This window comes from Hyposmocoma kahamanoa, unplaced genomic scaffold (assembly GCF_003589595.1).
Source record: "Hyposmocoma kahamanoa isolate Upper Pololo Valley unplaced genomic scaffold, ASM358959v1 86, whole genome shotgun sequence".
Classification (NCBI taxonomy): Eukaryota; Metazoa; Arthropoda; class Insecta; order Lepidoptera; family Cosmopterigidae; genus Hyposmocoma; species Hyposmocoma kahamanoa.
Genome location: NW_020654289.1, coordinates 14,639,074 through 14,655,807, shown reverse-complemented (window position 1 = coordinate 14,655,807; position 16,734 = coordinate 14,639,074). Strand labels below are relative to the sequence as shown.

The 16,734-nt window shown below is 35.8% G+C and overlaps 1 protein-coding gene across 1 annotated transcript in view; it reads right to left on the bottom strand.

The window, feature by feature from the left end:
* LOC113234664 (hemicentin-2-like) overlaps positions 1-16,734 on the bottom strand; it is a 108,850-nt gene that overhangs the window by 31,051 nt on the left and 61,065 nt on the right. Inside the window, exon 4 of the mRNA XM_026470082.1 lies at positions 9,567-9,777. Within this exon, the coding sequence (XP_026325867.1) occupies positions 9,567-9,777 (211 nt within the window). The remainder of the gene's footprint in view (positions 1-9,566; positions 9,778-16,734) is intronic.

The following is a 16,734-nucleotide window of genomic DNA, read 5'->3' as shown; positions in this document are numbered from 1 at the left end:
AGTTTAAGACCAGGCAATTGGTGCAATTACCTGGCATATTATTACATTATTATTTATTATTTTGACTTAGTCGGAGTAACGATGAGATTTTTTTATGATATCTAGTGACAAGACGAACCTGTTGTGCGCCTGGTGGTAAACGACACGCCTGTACATAACAGTTGCAGTGCTACTCAGAGCTTTAAATTGCAAAGATCTGAGGGGCACTGCTACTGCGCCTGTCATGCTGAAACATAAGTTTAAAAGTCCCATGTAATATCACCAGTGCTTTCAACCTTCAAAACCGAAACCCAGTAATGCTCACATTACTGCTTGGCAGCAGAAATAGGTAAGGTGGCAGAACTTCCTTTGACGAACTCTTTCACAAGGCGCTCTATGGCTACTAACAGTAAGTATGGTGTCTCTCGTTACATTTTTGGTAAAGTCAAGCTTAGGGCGCGTTCAAATTAGCAGATGTTAACCGCAGCAGTGCTGCAGCCGCGCGATTGTCACTTTTCATACAATCTAGAAGCGCTGCAACCGCGTGGCAGCCGCGTGACTGTCGCGCTGAAGTCACGCTCGGTTGCATCACGGTTAATGAAGTGTACGTGTTAATTTTTCAAATTTACTACGATGGACGAAAATCGAGTTGAAGAATTTATAGAGAATGCAGAACAACACCTACCAATGTGGGATATCAGTTCCGCCAGTTATTCTAATCCATTGAAAAAAAAAACATAGCAAGTTGTGAGTAATTTTTAATATCTATACGTGAAGTGTCTGCCCCAAGAACTCTGAACCCCCTAACTATATATCTTTTGGTTCTGAATACAAGTGTGAAGAATAGTGTTAAACAAACGTAAAAATCCCATAAAAACCCGTAAACAAGGAGAAAACTATTTACAAATATTTTTCATAAATTGAGTTTTGTAACTATTTAATGGCAGTATTCATTTCGATTATTTTGACAAAATAAACGTAACGAACGGATTCTAAAGGTGCCTACAACAAGGTCGAACAACAACGAGAATTACAGACGTTTCGAGTGGCGGGCACGCACCCACCAAAAGGATACCCATATTGCGTTTTTTTGATAAATCTAGTCCGCCATCTTGGATTTACAAATAAGTACTATATTCGTAATGAGCATCCCCAAATACCGCGAAAAAGATATCCATGTCGCATTTTCTTGAAAAATTGTGTCCGCCATCTTGGATTTAGAAATAAGTGCTATTATTAGTAATGAGTACGCCAAATACTTCGAAAACGACAACCAACTTGCCATTATTCGAAAAATCGTACCCGCCATCTTGGATTTAGAAGTGAGTGCCATATGCGTATTGGGCATCCTCAAATACCTCGAAAACGATACCCAACTTGCCATTATTACAAAAATCGTGTCCGCCTTCTTGGATTTAGAAATGAGTGCCATATTCGTAATGAGCATCCCCAAATACCTCGAAAAGGATACCCATATTGCATTTTTTTTGGAAAAATCGTGTCCACCATCTTGGATTTACAAATAGGAGCTATATTCGTAATGAGCACCCCTAAATACCTCGAAAACGATACCCAACTCGCCATTACTTGAGAAATCGTACTCGCCTTCTAACATTTAGAAAAGTCGTGTTAGCCATCATGTATTCAGATATAAATGCCATTCCCATAATGATTACCAAAAATAAATTTTTAAAAATTCTGGGCAACCATCTTGTATTTAGAAATTAATGCTACATTCTCAATAAGCACTCCCAAACAACTCGAAAACGTCTATAATTCCGTTGTCGATCGACAATGTCGATTATACATTGTCGATCATATTAATACGTTCTGGTATTCTTTTTTTTTTTTTTCAGTTTCAACAAAATAAATGAAAGTAACGTTTCTTCGTCAGAATCCATCGTGTAACGGAGTCGAAAGGTAAAACATCACTAAAAATTGGGTCGTACTTCAGCAGCGCGACAGTCGCGCGGCCGCCGCGCGGATGTAGCGCGACCGCCACGCGGCTAAAGGCCCATTTAGATGGGGAGAGTTTCTCGCACGCTTCGAGACGAAAACTCGTAGGCGATTCTCGTAAGCAATAATCGCCATAAGATTATCGTATCATAATGTTTACATTCAGGCAAGAACTAAAATCTCGCCTACGATTATGTCATACGAGACTCGTAAGCAACTTAATCGCCTCCTCGATTGTTTACACGGAGAAATATGTAGTAAGGAGATTCTTGCTTACGAGTTTTCGACTTGTCTAAACACGATCTCGTATGACATTTTTTCAAGTTCATACGATTATCGTACAAATCGGTTCGAACCGTTTTGAGTGCGAGAATTGCCATTCGAGTTCAGTGATTACTGCGGTATAACTATGGATATATCAAAATGATGCAAAAACCATTCAAATTTGAAACTGCTGATAATATTAAGTTCATTGCACTGTATAGAAATATAATTTTGATTTATCATTTTTTTTTAAATTACATAACTACTGACACAAACAAAACTGACAATTATGATAAATTTATAGGGCGAGTGAGTGCGTGTGTGAGCGCGTGAGTGACTGAGTGAGTGAGTGAGTGCGCGCGGGCGTGCGTGCGTACGTGAGTGAGTGAGTGGAGAGTGAGTGAGTGAGTGAGTGATGAGTGAGTGAGTGAGGGGTGAGTGAGTCAGTGAGTGGTGAGTGAGTGAGTGGTGAGTGAGTGGCTGAGTGAGTGAGTGTGTGAGTGGTTAGTGAGTGAGTGAGTTGTGAGTGAGTCGGTGAGTGAGTGAGTGAGTGAGTGAGTGAGTGAGTGAGTGAGTGAGTGAGTGAGTGAGTAGTGAGTGAGTGAGTGAGTGGTGAGTGAGTGAGTGAGTGAGTGGTGAGTGAGTGAGTGAGTGAGTGAGTAGGGAGTAAGTAGGGAGTAAGTGGGGAGTTAGTGAGGAGTGTTTATTGAAAAGTACATTTACTTAAAAAGTCGTGTCGGCCATCTTGGATTTAGAAATAAATGCTATGTTCGTAATGAGCACCCCCAAATACCTCAAAAACGATACCCAACTTGCCATTATTTGAAAAGTGCGGGCACGACTTTTCATCCTGGATTTAGAAAGGAGTGCCATATTCGTTACGAGAGCACCCTAAATACTATATTGCCCACGCTATATTCGACCACAGAGGCACTCACTCACTCACTCACCGTTATTTGAAATTTTTTTTTCGCCCTCGTTCCATTAATTCTTGTCTTAGAAAAGCAGTGATAATCAAAACACCCTCGCGCACTGCACTCGTGGTAGAAACGGCTGGCACATAAACTCGAAATACGATTTTTGCTTTCGAGTTCTGTTTACACGGAGACGTTCAATATTGAAAGGCGAGGAGATTATCGCTCACGTGGACGGTCGATAATCGCGAATGTTTAGACGAGGAAAGTTTTTTATATTCTTTCGATAATCGCATCTACGAGACGAGAAACTCTCTCCATCTAAATGGGCCTTAACAGCGGCTAATTTGAACGCGCCCTAAGTCTAACTTACTGTACATGGTACTGTCACGTTGTACCGCGGAGCGTGGCAAAGATTTATCTTAGACTTCGCAAGTAGCGAAAGCACGTTTTATATTGGTTTCTTAAAAACTCAACCAGCCTTCCAAACTTTGTTGGAATTAAATTGAAGAATTTCCATTTGGAGCACATTTTTATTTAAATTAAGAAATTGCGTGAGGAGAACTTGATTTTTCTGTAGTTAAAAAAAAATCTTATTTGGTGAAAAAATCGAATCGATTTTATGCTATAAAAATGGTATCAAAGCCATCTGTATAATATTTATACACTTAAATTATTACACTCTTTTGAAATACTTTGTATATGCAAACAAACGTACAAAAATAATTTAAGTATATTACAAAAATGAACCTGCACCTCGATGGAGGCAGTAGAATTTTGGCATAGACTAGAGAGATTCCACTTGCCAATTCCCAAAACCTATTTACAGTCTACAGGAAAATTAGAAGCATCCTGCGATTCCACTTGTCAGACAACTAACATATACGAGATATTACAAGAAACATTCGCATGCAATCATTCACTTACTCACGCTTCAACGTGTGTTTTGTTTAAACACCTAAATGTTGAAACGCTTAGCGACGAATTAGCGGTATTTGCAAAGGCTTACTTTAGTTTATAATTATTGAGTATACAATCAGAAATAGAGACGAAATAAGGGCCATCCGTTCATGGCAACTTATCAGGCTATGGGCCTTATATCACTTTTAAATATCAACTCTCGTTAGCGCTGATATCACAAATTTGAAAGCTAAAATAGTACAGGCCAACAACTAACCTACGTGTACATCTACATATATTCCGAAAATATTCTGTATTTATTGTAATAAAGATGCTGATGAAGAAGAAGAACAATGGGGGACTGTTCCATTCGGTGTTGTGGGAAAAACAGCAAAACATCTAATTAAAAAACAAACGGAATCACATTTCATCGGTAATTAAACAATAATATGTATTTTTTAAATTTTCGTTCATTATAGTAAAGCTCAATTTAAATTGGTCGTTTTGAAGTGAAACAATGGGCTGGCCAATCGGAGCGCAGTTGTCACCGAATTGATTTTGACAGAATACTTTTCAAACAAATTGAATGACATTTCGTCTCAATTTCTGGTTATATACTCGATGTTTATAATATACTGTTATATGTATCATTAATTCTATTGGTAATGTAAATAAAAACATCATATCGAACATTTACCGTGTACATTTTTTTGTTTAACTGAATAATGTCTATAATAATATACTAGACTACTACCACAATTGTTACACTGTCTATCTAATATTACGTTACTTGATTATTCACAGAGTTAGTAACAGACTGTTAGACCTTCCCGAAACAACTGGAATAATAAATAACTAAATTAAATTCTATAAATAACTAATCCAATAATTAACTGCTTCAATGGACAGACGACAAAATTACAGAGATAAATGCTTTGTAATTATAAACTTCCGAATTATCTATCGCTTTCACGATTCAACCATTCTTATTAATCAACCCTTTACAAACCGCAACATTGTCACCACGGTAATGGGTGCACATTTTGAAAATATGTACCTTGTTTTGATAGCATTACCCGTCCTATCCATTATATATTCGTATCACTTTAAGTACTAAAAGTACATCCTTGTTTTCGTTTAGTTATAACAATTTTCACATGGCCGGTATGTCAAAAGGACTAAATCCCGTTTCGCAGTATGTTTCACGAGATATAATGATCCCTGAAATTTGGAACTACAATTTATATGATGGTAAGAAATAAACCTAGAGCTTTACGCATGCGGAGCTGGCTTTGTTCCAACTAAGCTGACATTGCGATTTTATATTTCACTCAGGGACATTAGGCTGCCTTCCCACTGGTGAGGGCGGTGTGGGAAATTTAAACAATTTATGTGTGCTCAGCGTTTTATGTTTAGCATATTAGAGCACTGACTTTTTGCATAAAATTTAACTAAACATTAATAAGGCATTTACTTACTCTCGGAAAGACTTTTATTTCTAATTAATTAATTCCATATGAAGATGATTTTGGATGATCATTGTTAGTGTTTGTGTTGGAAACAAAATATAATTAAAAAACTTCAATCAAATACACACAAGAGACCAAATGTAATACACAATATTAACAAGTCTTTAATGAAAACAATATTAATACAATAATAATAATAAATAAATACAACGTCAAATTAGATAGATTTCCTTATCACTTTTAAATACAAATTATTATCAACTGCCTCCATCAAGAAATTCAAATCAACATAGTAAAATGATTTTTCCAACAAGAAATGTTTCAAAGATTTTTTGAAAGATGTAGAGCCTTGTGCTATTTTAAGTTCAGTACGGACACTATTAATTAAGGGTATCACCACATTTATGTGAGTGTCCACAATATCATCTGATAGAAAATTAAGTTTTCGACGATATTGATTTACTCTGACTTTGAAAATATTACAGTTGAACCGTTCGGGAAATACAAATCTTGGCACATATTTTTAACGTAAGATGAAGCATTCGATAATTAAGGGTGGAACTATGTATTAGTCTCTTCCGCATAGCAACGGCCAGTATGTCGGCACCTTAACATGGCGAAACCCAACCATTTATTTCCTCTTCCTTGATTTTATTATCGGAGAAAGAATCACCAACCGCTACGCGACGATCTCGTAGCACGTAGGCTTCGTAGCAGTTTTCGTAGCACGTGACGGTGTGGTAATTTCGTTCCCTAAATCTGATGTTTTGTATTGACAAAGTTACTTATTAACACTACATATATGTAATTGTCTTTTATATTGTTGTCAAGGTTAAATAACTATATAAGTTTTTGTAAACGTATATAGGTTTTGAATTGGGTGCTCCATTTATCTTCTTCTATCATTTCGTTGTAAATGTTTCACATTTGCCACAGCGTAAATTGTTTCGTTATAAGAATATTTTAGTATGCAGTAATTAACAATGAGGCTAATTAATGGGAACAAACATTTTACTTGTTTTGCGTAAACAAAGTAATTTATAACTTTGCAAATGAAAATGAAATATGCAAATTTCGTTATACACTGAATTTTGAGAATTAATTGTGATGAGTATTTTTATTAATATCTTTAATAATCCCATTTTCAAGTGAGGCCAGTTCGTCCAAAATTTATTTATGTAACAATAAAGTTATAAATAAATGTGCGAGAACATTACAAATTAGTTTTATGTTTAATTTCGGTTTTCAGTTCACAACAACAGGAACCAATAATTATAAAGTAGTGGACACCAGTAAATGCACCCTTGTCGTATAAACAGCTCACAGAAGTCAAACTGATCATAATAAAATAGCTTGTACACCCCCAACAAACACAAAGTCATCTCCAATACTAGCAAGGATTTTTTGATTTGCCATGAAAATGTACGAGTTTTTGCCTAAAACAAAATACATATTATTATAAAACATAATAAAATGTAATTCTACATGAAAATATATTATCAAAAAGAGACTTAGTATAAAAACCTCAACATCGTTGTATACCTAATAATAACCTTACATGGTGCGAGCTTCGTATATACGAGTAAAGAATTCGTTTTAATAGATAACCGGAAATTGTTGAAGGGATTACGGGTCCATGTAAATATGTTCGTAGGAACCGCACGAACTATTTAACCAAATTGCTTATGTTTCATGCCTTTAGTTAGTCGACATAAGAGGTAGTGAGGATTATAATGAGAACCATAAGTTTAAATTTGCAATTTCCTTGTGGATATGAGGGTTAAAGTAAATTATTAAATGTGTAGAATAGAATAGAAAAAGATAATTTATAATTTACTTACAACAGAATACTGATAAAAAAAATATAAAAATAAATATAAAATATTACATTCAAAAGTACGTCAAAATAAACATAAATCACCATTGGTTTGTAAGAAAATCTTTTCGTAGGAGAATTTTTCATCCAATAAAAGGAAGTAGATAATCAGTCTTTCTTGGCAATTGTGCGCTGGTTGCATCACACGGTATGGAACCCCCTGTGACATACTATTAAATTAGATTTTAAAGTCTAATCTAATAAAGAAAAACTGAGCTTTTAAAACCTCAATTTTTTTGTCTGTTGATATCAAGTGATGGGACGAACAAGTAGTGCAACTGATGGTAAGCTACACGCCTGTCCATAACAGTTGCAGTGCCACTCAGAGCCTTAAATCGCAAAGATCCGAGGAGCACTGCCACTGCGCTCGTCACCCTGAAACATAAGTTGACAAGTCCCATGTGCCTGTAATTTCACCAGCATCCTTACCCTTCAAAACCGAAACATAGTAATGCTGCCATTACTGCTTGGCGGCAGCAATAGGGAAGGTGGCAGTACTTTCCTGGCGAACTCTTTCACAATGAGCTCTATTACTACTAAAGTAAAGTACACCAACTCTAAGTACGCTATACTCTTGCCCAGTAGTATATCGGACAGCCAATGCCCAGACGGCGTGCTTCTAAGGCTACTAATAGATTGACTGCAGAGATAATACGTCGTAATCAACTTCATGCAGCCGAGACTTCGAGAAGTGGAAACCGACTTCATAAAATCGACTGCATGCAGTTAAATGTGCGAAGTGAAGTGAAGTCGTTATCAAATGTGCATACCTACTGGTTCAATCGAGAGAAGTTGATTACGACTTCACGCATTAACTGCAAACACGCAGTTAATCTATTAGCAGCCTTATTCAATGTAGTACAGACCAGGCAATAGTGTAGGATGGCACACGGTCCATTACTTGCTCCCGTCCTACAACCTAACACTAACAAAAAGGGCTGGCTACGCAGATGAGTTAGCGCAAAGATTAAAATCCACAACTGTCAGAACCTGAACTCCAACTACCTATGTACATCTTTCCAAATTCAACCCGTGAGTATGTGAGGTCCCAGATGCGTTTCTCTCTAAAAATTATAACTAAAAAATTTAAGAACCCACTAGAAGACTCAAGGACTGGCACTTATCTTGCGCAACGTATAAGCGGCTACGCAAAAAGGGAAAGTTGCCAGTATTTCAAGTGACGTGTCGTGGGGATCTCATTTGATAAATTTAAAGTTGCGCTAGTTCTAGTACTTTAGTTTTTAATGTTTGTAACCTTTTGTATCCTTATACACTACTTGATAATAATTAGACAAATCTAATATCTCCATCGTAAGTCTGACTGCAAAAATTAATGCGCAATTAACATTTTTGATAAAATTTTGCATGTCCAAGATATAACATTCAGAATGCAAAGTTTATGTTTAGAAGTACAGTCGGTATCAAAATTATTTGAATAATCATCATTCTTCTGCTTTTACTTTGAAGTTTTCTCAGTAACACTCGTCAAGATCTAGCAGTACTTTGGCCAGCCCTTGCCTAGCGCTGATTTTCATTGGGGTTGCTATTATTGACGTTTCTGTTTTCATTGTTTAAATTCCCAATAACGTAAGGAAGATGCACACTTCCATGCACACACATGTGCATGGAACAGAAGAGATCACAATCTCTTCTGCTTATACAATTCCCGTGAGTACAGTTGGGGTTTTAATGTTTACTTTGAATAATCAAACAACAAGAAGTATATACTCATACTAAAGGTCGAGTATCTGCTATACATAGTATCTGCCTAACATTTGTAATAAAGATTTTCTCTGCCTAACATTTGTTATATATAAAAATTTTAGTAGCAATAGAATTTCTCCAAGGAAGCACGGCCACTTCACCTATTTCTACCGCCAAACGGCAATGTGAGCATTACTACGTATTTGAAGGCTAAGGGTGCTAGTGAAATTACAGGCACACGAGACTTGTGTATTTATGTCTCTGGGTGACAGGTGTAGCGGCTGTGTCCTTCAGATCTTTGCGATTTAAAGTTGCTGCTATGGACAGACTTTTCGCTAAACACCAGGCACACGACTTGTTCGTCCAATCACTATCATAAAAAAATAAAGAAAAATAATGCACTTAAGTTTCTTACTAATAACTACAAAATTGAAATAATGTTGATAAAATAACAAACTAATACAAACTATGAATTATGATGAAACATAATTATTATACACTCACCTACAACAGTGAGCCTAAAAGACATGCTAATCTTAGGCTCGGTAGAGACTTGGCACTCATAGACCCCGGAGTCCCTCGGCTGAGCAGGTGCGACCCTCAGCGTCCACTCGTCTGACCCGTCGGCGTGTAGCGCCGCAAATCTTGCATCGCTGCTGTATGTGTGAACTCCGACTGTCAAAATGTGGAGATCGCGTTTCCGGATCCAGGATACCTACGAACAAAAAAAAATTATTAGCGATTCAATTTGTTGCTTCAATTTTCAATTTGTAGATTCAGTTGAAAAGCATGTCAAGAGGCTAGATTACTCGGAGTTAGTAGAGGTGAAGCTGTGCAGCCTTGAACGCCGCCTTAAAGTTGCTTGCTTATCGGTATTCTACAGGATATATCACGGAAAGTGCGCAAGTGAGTTACACTACTATTACACTATTACCTTGTGACGGTGTGACCTCCTTGCATCGTCATCCCACCATTTTATCGCCTTTCTCCGGTTCCTGGCCACTCGTATTTAAATTTAAATTTTGAATTGTTCCATTCTTTTGCCTCACATTCTGAATTTGTCTCGTTCCATCGTCACTCCCTGCTCGATCGCGACAGCGTACGGAGCTATTTAAATTTAATCACGTCTAATTTTGATTCTTTCACCAAGTTATAATCATTATAATATAATCTAAATCATGTATCAATCTTAATAAGTGTATAACAGTCTACAGCCTTACTCCTTACTTCTTTGTTACCATATCTTCTTAACCCGACTTAAAATAAATTTGTGGACCGGAAGTTTTCTGTTTTACTATCGTGAACCTGGTCACGGCTTGTTAGGGTTACAACCCTTTCAACCCTTTCATCATTGGAGCAATCAGACGTATTCTGGAGTTCCACCCTTATGTTGTGGATATTATAAGGATTCGTTCGAAGTCTTTTGCTTCTACGTTTATGTGGAAAACGGCTTTGGAGTGGAATTCCCTACCTGCAGAATGGTTTCCTGAACGGTATAACTTTTAGTAGTACTAGAGCTTATTGTGAAAGAGTTCATCCAGGGATGTACTGTCACCTTACCTATTTCTGCCGCCAAGCAGTAATGTGAGCATTACGGGTTTGAAGGGTAAGGGTGCTGGTGAAATTATAGGCACATGGGACTTTTCAACTTATGTCTCAGGGTGATGGGCGCAGAGGCAGTGCACCTCAGATCTTTGCGATTTAATTGTTCGTCCCATCACTTAGTGTCATAAAAAAAATTAGGCCTTTTCAAGGTGAGAGTGAAAAGGCATTATTTAGGTGTGCATGCTCCATCGTTGACTTTCCATCAGGTGAGATGGAGGTCAAATGCGCATCTATATTTTTGTAAAAAGAAAATTTATGTCAGTGTCGTTATTACCGTACGGAATAGGACAAAGCGCTGTAAGGTTTGCCTAGCCACTTCAATCATGTGGACTAATCATAGAAATATAATGATTTCTATATTTTTTACCTGCCCAAATACTTCCCGTTGCAGCAGCAAAAAATGCTTTTATAATTTTTTTGTCATTTCCTACTTAACTTGTTTTTAAATAGCAGGCTATTAATATACTATACAGGTATAGTAATATAAATCATGCCACTTTATGAACAAATATTCGCCATAGATCGACACGGGCTTAGAATTTGGATTGCTTTGCTAATCAGTTCTTCAAACGATACTCATATTTCCATGTTGTTGTCGTACTGATTATGCTGTAACCATACGCTAGCTAAAGATTTGCGATTGGCAACACCTTTGTAACCGATATCTCATTACTCATATTCGATTGACTAATAAGGCTTTTGATATTCAAATCGATTCCAAGCAATCAACCTAATTTGCAAACATATATTTTACTGTCATTTACTGAATTAGCCTATATACTGAATATACACTTAATATACAGTAATAATAAATAATTAAATAGCGGTAATGATATTCTTCATCCATGTGATTTTTTTATGTGATTTTTAACAAAAATGGTCTACAGAGCTATTATTATTATATTGTACGTTTCGGAACGCTCATATTACGAACATTGCGTTCCTCAATATCATTATACTATTTAATTATTTATTATTACTGCTTGGCGGCAGAAATAGGTAAGATGACAGTACTTCCCTGGGCGAATTCTTTTACAACTGTGACTAAAAGAAAGAACTATGCGAATCTAACTTTTCAAATTGCAAATTTGAACGCTATGTGAATTACGTAATGTTCAATAATAATATAGCAAAGAACTTCATCGTAGATATTTATTTCATTTCAGTCTTTGCCTTCAAGTTCTTAAATATAATTATGTATATTTCTGCCATCCGCTATCTAAAACTCGGCTAAGTGACAAAATAATTATATGAGATATAAAAAACCCTAAACCAGTTTTAGAACATTGAAATTGTATAATGATATTTCAGCTTTGCATCGTTGGGGTAAGTTCCGATGAGTCGAACACGTTAACTAATTTTAAATGTTTTTAAAAGATAATTTTGTGCTCTTTCTTTTTCTATTTAAAACGGATATTTGACCATTTGTCACTTAGCCGCCTTTTAGTTAGTGGACGGCAGATTTTTGAATTGTACTAATTTTGTAATAAATGTTTTTGTTGTGTATAGATAGCACACTTACAAATAATTCAAAAATACATATTTTGACTCCAATGACTAATGAAAGTAGAAAACAGGAGATAAAAATACAGACAAATTGGAAACCTCTTTTTTAAGTCGGTTAAAAACAAATGAAGGAAGTAATTTTAAATATAAATTAACTTTTATTTATATACTTTCTGTGGTTTATTGTTCGAATCAAAGTGTGACCTTTATGTAGAAGCGAAGACAGTTCTAGAAAATTAGAGTTGTAGGAGAACGTGCTCCAATTGTAAATAGAATAGGTTGTAGACTCAATTCCAGGCACACGCTTGTGTTGCAATTAGAACACTTTAATTATCACCCATTTTATCGGTATAAGAAACAAGCACGGAACCGTAAACGTATACGCTGGTTTCTAAGTCTTTAGACAAATGTGATCACCGTGTTGTTCTATTACGAGGAAATCTGTTAAGAGATTGTGATTGTACTAGGTAGCCCTGTATGCTCGATCCACGGAAGAAAAAAACAATGGAAATGTCTTAAGCCTCGATTACTATCAGAACCGCTGTCGCCAAAACCTACACAAACAGATGATAAACACTATGAATTCTTGATAGTGATTTGTCGTAGTTTCTAATATAAAAAGCTGTAACAAATTCTGGACTGTTAATATAATTTAAACTTTACCCTGTAGCTATATAGTTGAAAGTTCAAAACATTTATTGCAAGTTTCGACGTTTTGATTTTATATTGTAATTTTATCCAACGCGCTGCCTTCTTGCGGCCAGTAGCTGCACTACGACGAACGTCTAACATCAGAACGAATAGAAAGTAGTATCTTCTCGACAACATATGTCTTCTTTAACGCTCACATTGTGTAATGAACTTTATTTCAATCGATTAAGCTTAAAATTGACACTTTTTTACTTTTATTTTAATTCGACAATGTTTACTTAGTTCTCCAATAGATAAAACTCGACCATATTGCACTAGGATAATGTTTACTTTCGTTTGTTACGGTACAAAAAATTTAGTACAATTCGATAAACAGAAAATTGAAAGTTTATTAAAATAAGGCTTACCGATGATATGAAATACCACCACGGGTTTTTGGTGCAGCTATAATTTTTGCACTCCAAAACAGCACAATAAGGCATTTTTCTACTTTTAATTTGCGCGAAAGATTTGACTCAACCATATCGTACAAAGCGAAAAGGCGGATTGAGCTCACGGAACTCCGCCTGCAGTTGGCACGCGCGCTACGCTAACTATCACGCCTACTGTATTTATTGTTCTGTGGCCGGATTAGTGACGGCACACGGTTACAAATTAGTTAAAGCTAAATAAAAAATAGTTTAATGACATTTAAAAGATTGTGTTCCTACTTTTAGTCAAGCAGTGGAAAATTACACAAACAACAACAACTCTACGAAATCTAAAGCGAAAACCTTGCAAAGAGGTATTCAAATGAACTGGCATGTGGCAGCGGTGCATTTTGCTCAGTAATTGTGCGCTTATTTCTCTCAGCCCATTTAGCGGTCACATAGAAAGAGTTTATATGGATTTGTATTCCACACTTGCTGCCGGCTTTAAAAAGTTTCCTCGCGACACGGTTTAAAGCTTTCCGGAGACAAAACTAACTGGATATAGTTGGATATATCCTGACCAGATTTCTCTCCGCGCTGAACTTTTTATAGGTCAAGCCTAGATCAGCTCGATCTCATTGTGCTAAGTAAAATCCGTATCGATAGTTCTTTTCAACGTCAAACTTTTTAAGCTTATACAAACAAGTACATAATGAAGATTATTCACATTTAGCTTAACAAGACTGAAATGAACGAAAAAAAGGACCGCGGGAGAAAAACAACAATGGAAGCGCCTTAACAAATGATGAAACACCATCGAATATATAGCCAGAAGTAGAGACGAAATGTCATTTAATTTGTTTGAAAACTGTTCTGCCATATATATGTTGTCGAGAAGATACTGCTTTATGAGCTTTAATTTATACTGTGACAACTGCGCCCCGATTGGCCAGCCCGAATTCGAAACAATTGACGGGTGGCGTCAATGGGTGATAGGAACAAATCATTTAGGATATTAGCAAGTTCGTCAGGCTTTTCTACATTTGTGTCGTTAAGTTTTGAATGTATATTTTGCGCATTTCTTTTATTAATTTTGTTTGTTCGCTCTTTTATGATTTGCCACATGGTTTTTGTAAAATTTTTTGATGTTTCCGTTCTTTACATACTTTTTTAATACTTTTTCATAACCTTTACAGTAATTATTAAGGACACTACTTTCTTTGTGCACAGTTAATAATTTTAATAGACGTTTATTTCTACATGTTACTTTTAAACCGGTACTCAGCCAAGACTACTTGTTTCTTTTCAAGACTTACTATTTTTTTGGAATACAATAATCCAAGATTTTCAGTAGTTGTTCGTGAAATGCATTGTAATTTTGGTTTACATTCTTGTTTGCTGTAACAACTTTACTCCACTTTACACACTGCAGGTGAAATTTTAATAACTCTATATTTTTACGACTGAAAACTATTTTCCTTGACCGAAAAGTTTCAGTTTGTTTAGTCGTTGACATTGGCATAGCAATTTCCACGCCCCTATGATCTGACATAGCTGATTCTCGAACATTAATTGCTAAGTGTTCATTACTGAAATTTGTAAATACTATATCTAAACATGTCATACTAGTGTTTGTAATTCTTGTTGGTTCTTTAACATTTTGCATGAAATTAAAGCTCATAAACAATTCAGCCATACATTTAGTTTGATTTGACATATTCAAGAAGTTTATATTTAGGTCCCCTACTATTTTTACTTTTTTCTTACAATATTTAATTGTTATTAATTTTAATAGTTCTTTTAATTGCTCTTCGAACACAATTTCCTCTCTACTATAATTTGGCCAATATATTACTACGATTAACACATTTAATCTCGACATTTCTATGGCACACAATTCTATAATATATTCTACGGATAAATTTTTAATGGCTGCGTACTCAACATGTTCTTGCTTTGTCAATATACAAACTCATCCTCCCTCATGATTACATCTGCAGAACGTACTCGCAACGTTATACTCTTCCACATTTAACAAATCTTTTTTAGCTTCTGTGATCCAGGTTTCTGTTAAACAAATTATGGCTATGTCTTCTTCTTCAGTAAGTGCTTCTATTAAGTGGAATTGGTTTCATATACCTCTTATATTTCGATAAAATATTTTAAGGTGTTGTTCATTGCTGGCGAAAGGAATGGTTTTTGTTTCTTGTTCCATACATATGTTCTGTTTCTGTAATCTTAGCTCTTGAATAAACATTATCATGGGGTATCCTGTCTTTTTGTTGCTATGTAAAAACTAGACAATCTATATTATCTAGTTTTTCTACGGTTACCTCGGCGTTCTTTCCTGTCCTGTAGGCCTTTTTGATCAAGATTTTGATATCTATAGGCCAATGTTCCGAAACAGCCGGACATGTGAAAGTAAGAAGTTGATCATTCTTTTGCTTAGAAGTTCTAGTTTTAGGGGTTTGCGGGTCCCTCTTCGACCAATACGTTCTAATTCTTCAATGTAACCAGTAAGATCTACTTGTTCAATGCCTTGGAAGACGTCTATAACTCTATCACATAGCTCTGCTTCTGATTCGTACCTTATCTTGTCAAGTCCGTACAGAACTAGTATCTTAATGTTATTTTTATTATGTTTGGTTCGGTTATGTTCGTGTTGTTGAGTGTCGAGTTTTCTTAATGGTCCCCCGGACATAGAGGTAGACAACATAATATCTTCAGGCTTATCTACTATTGAGGCGATTTCTTTGGATTGCAATAATATTTGTCGTAATTGCTTGTTTTTTCTCTCCAATTTTTTTATTTTGTTTGTATTTTGCACAACTGATGCTGTCACACCTTTAAGTTGTGTTTCTAAAACAGTGTATCTATCGCTAACACTATTGATGCTTGTTTATTTCTTACAGTTTCTGTAAGTTCGTTGTCGTGTAACTCTTGTCTTTGAGATTGTATAGTAAAATGAGATCTTAGCGCTCGCAATTCCTTAAGCAGTATCGAACTAGTTTCTCCGCTGCGATTTATAGTATCTCCTTCTGGAAGCGTATTATTTATGCACAAAGGTTCGTCCTCGGCATACGTGATAATGGTTTTTTCTATGTGTTATATTGTCTATTTCAGCGCTAACTTTGTCGGTGGAATCGAGTAAACTGTTATTGAAAGCTGTATCAGGATACTGTAGACTTACAGGCGTATTTGTGTTGTCGTGCTTGGGTTGTTTTGATTTACATTGGAGGCAAACTCAATTTCTTTTATGTTCTACTGTCATCATGTTATAGAATCTACATTCCGAAACATTAACACATTCTATGTTGTACTTATCTTAAAATAAAATACAAATTTAAGGTCTTCTATCTTTAATAATGTGGTTGCATGCAGCACAACATTTTGAGACAAAATGGCGAGTTTTCTGCAATACTCTTTTGCCAGGGGCTGTATACTATCAATTAAAAATGTTAATTACTGGTAATAGATCGTATACGTTTATACGTTTAAAC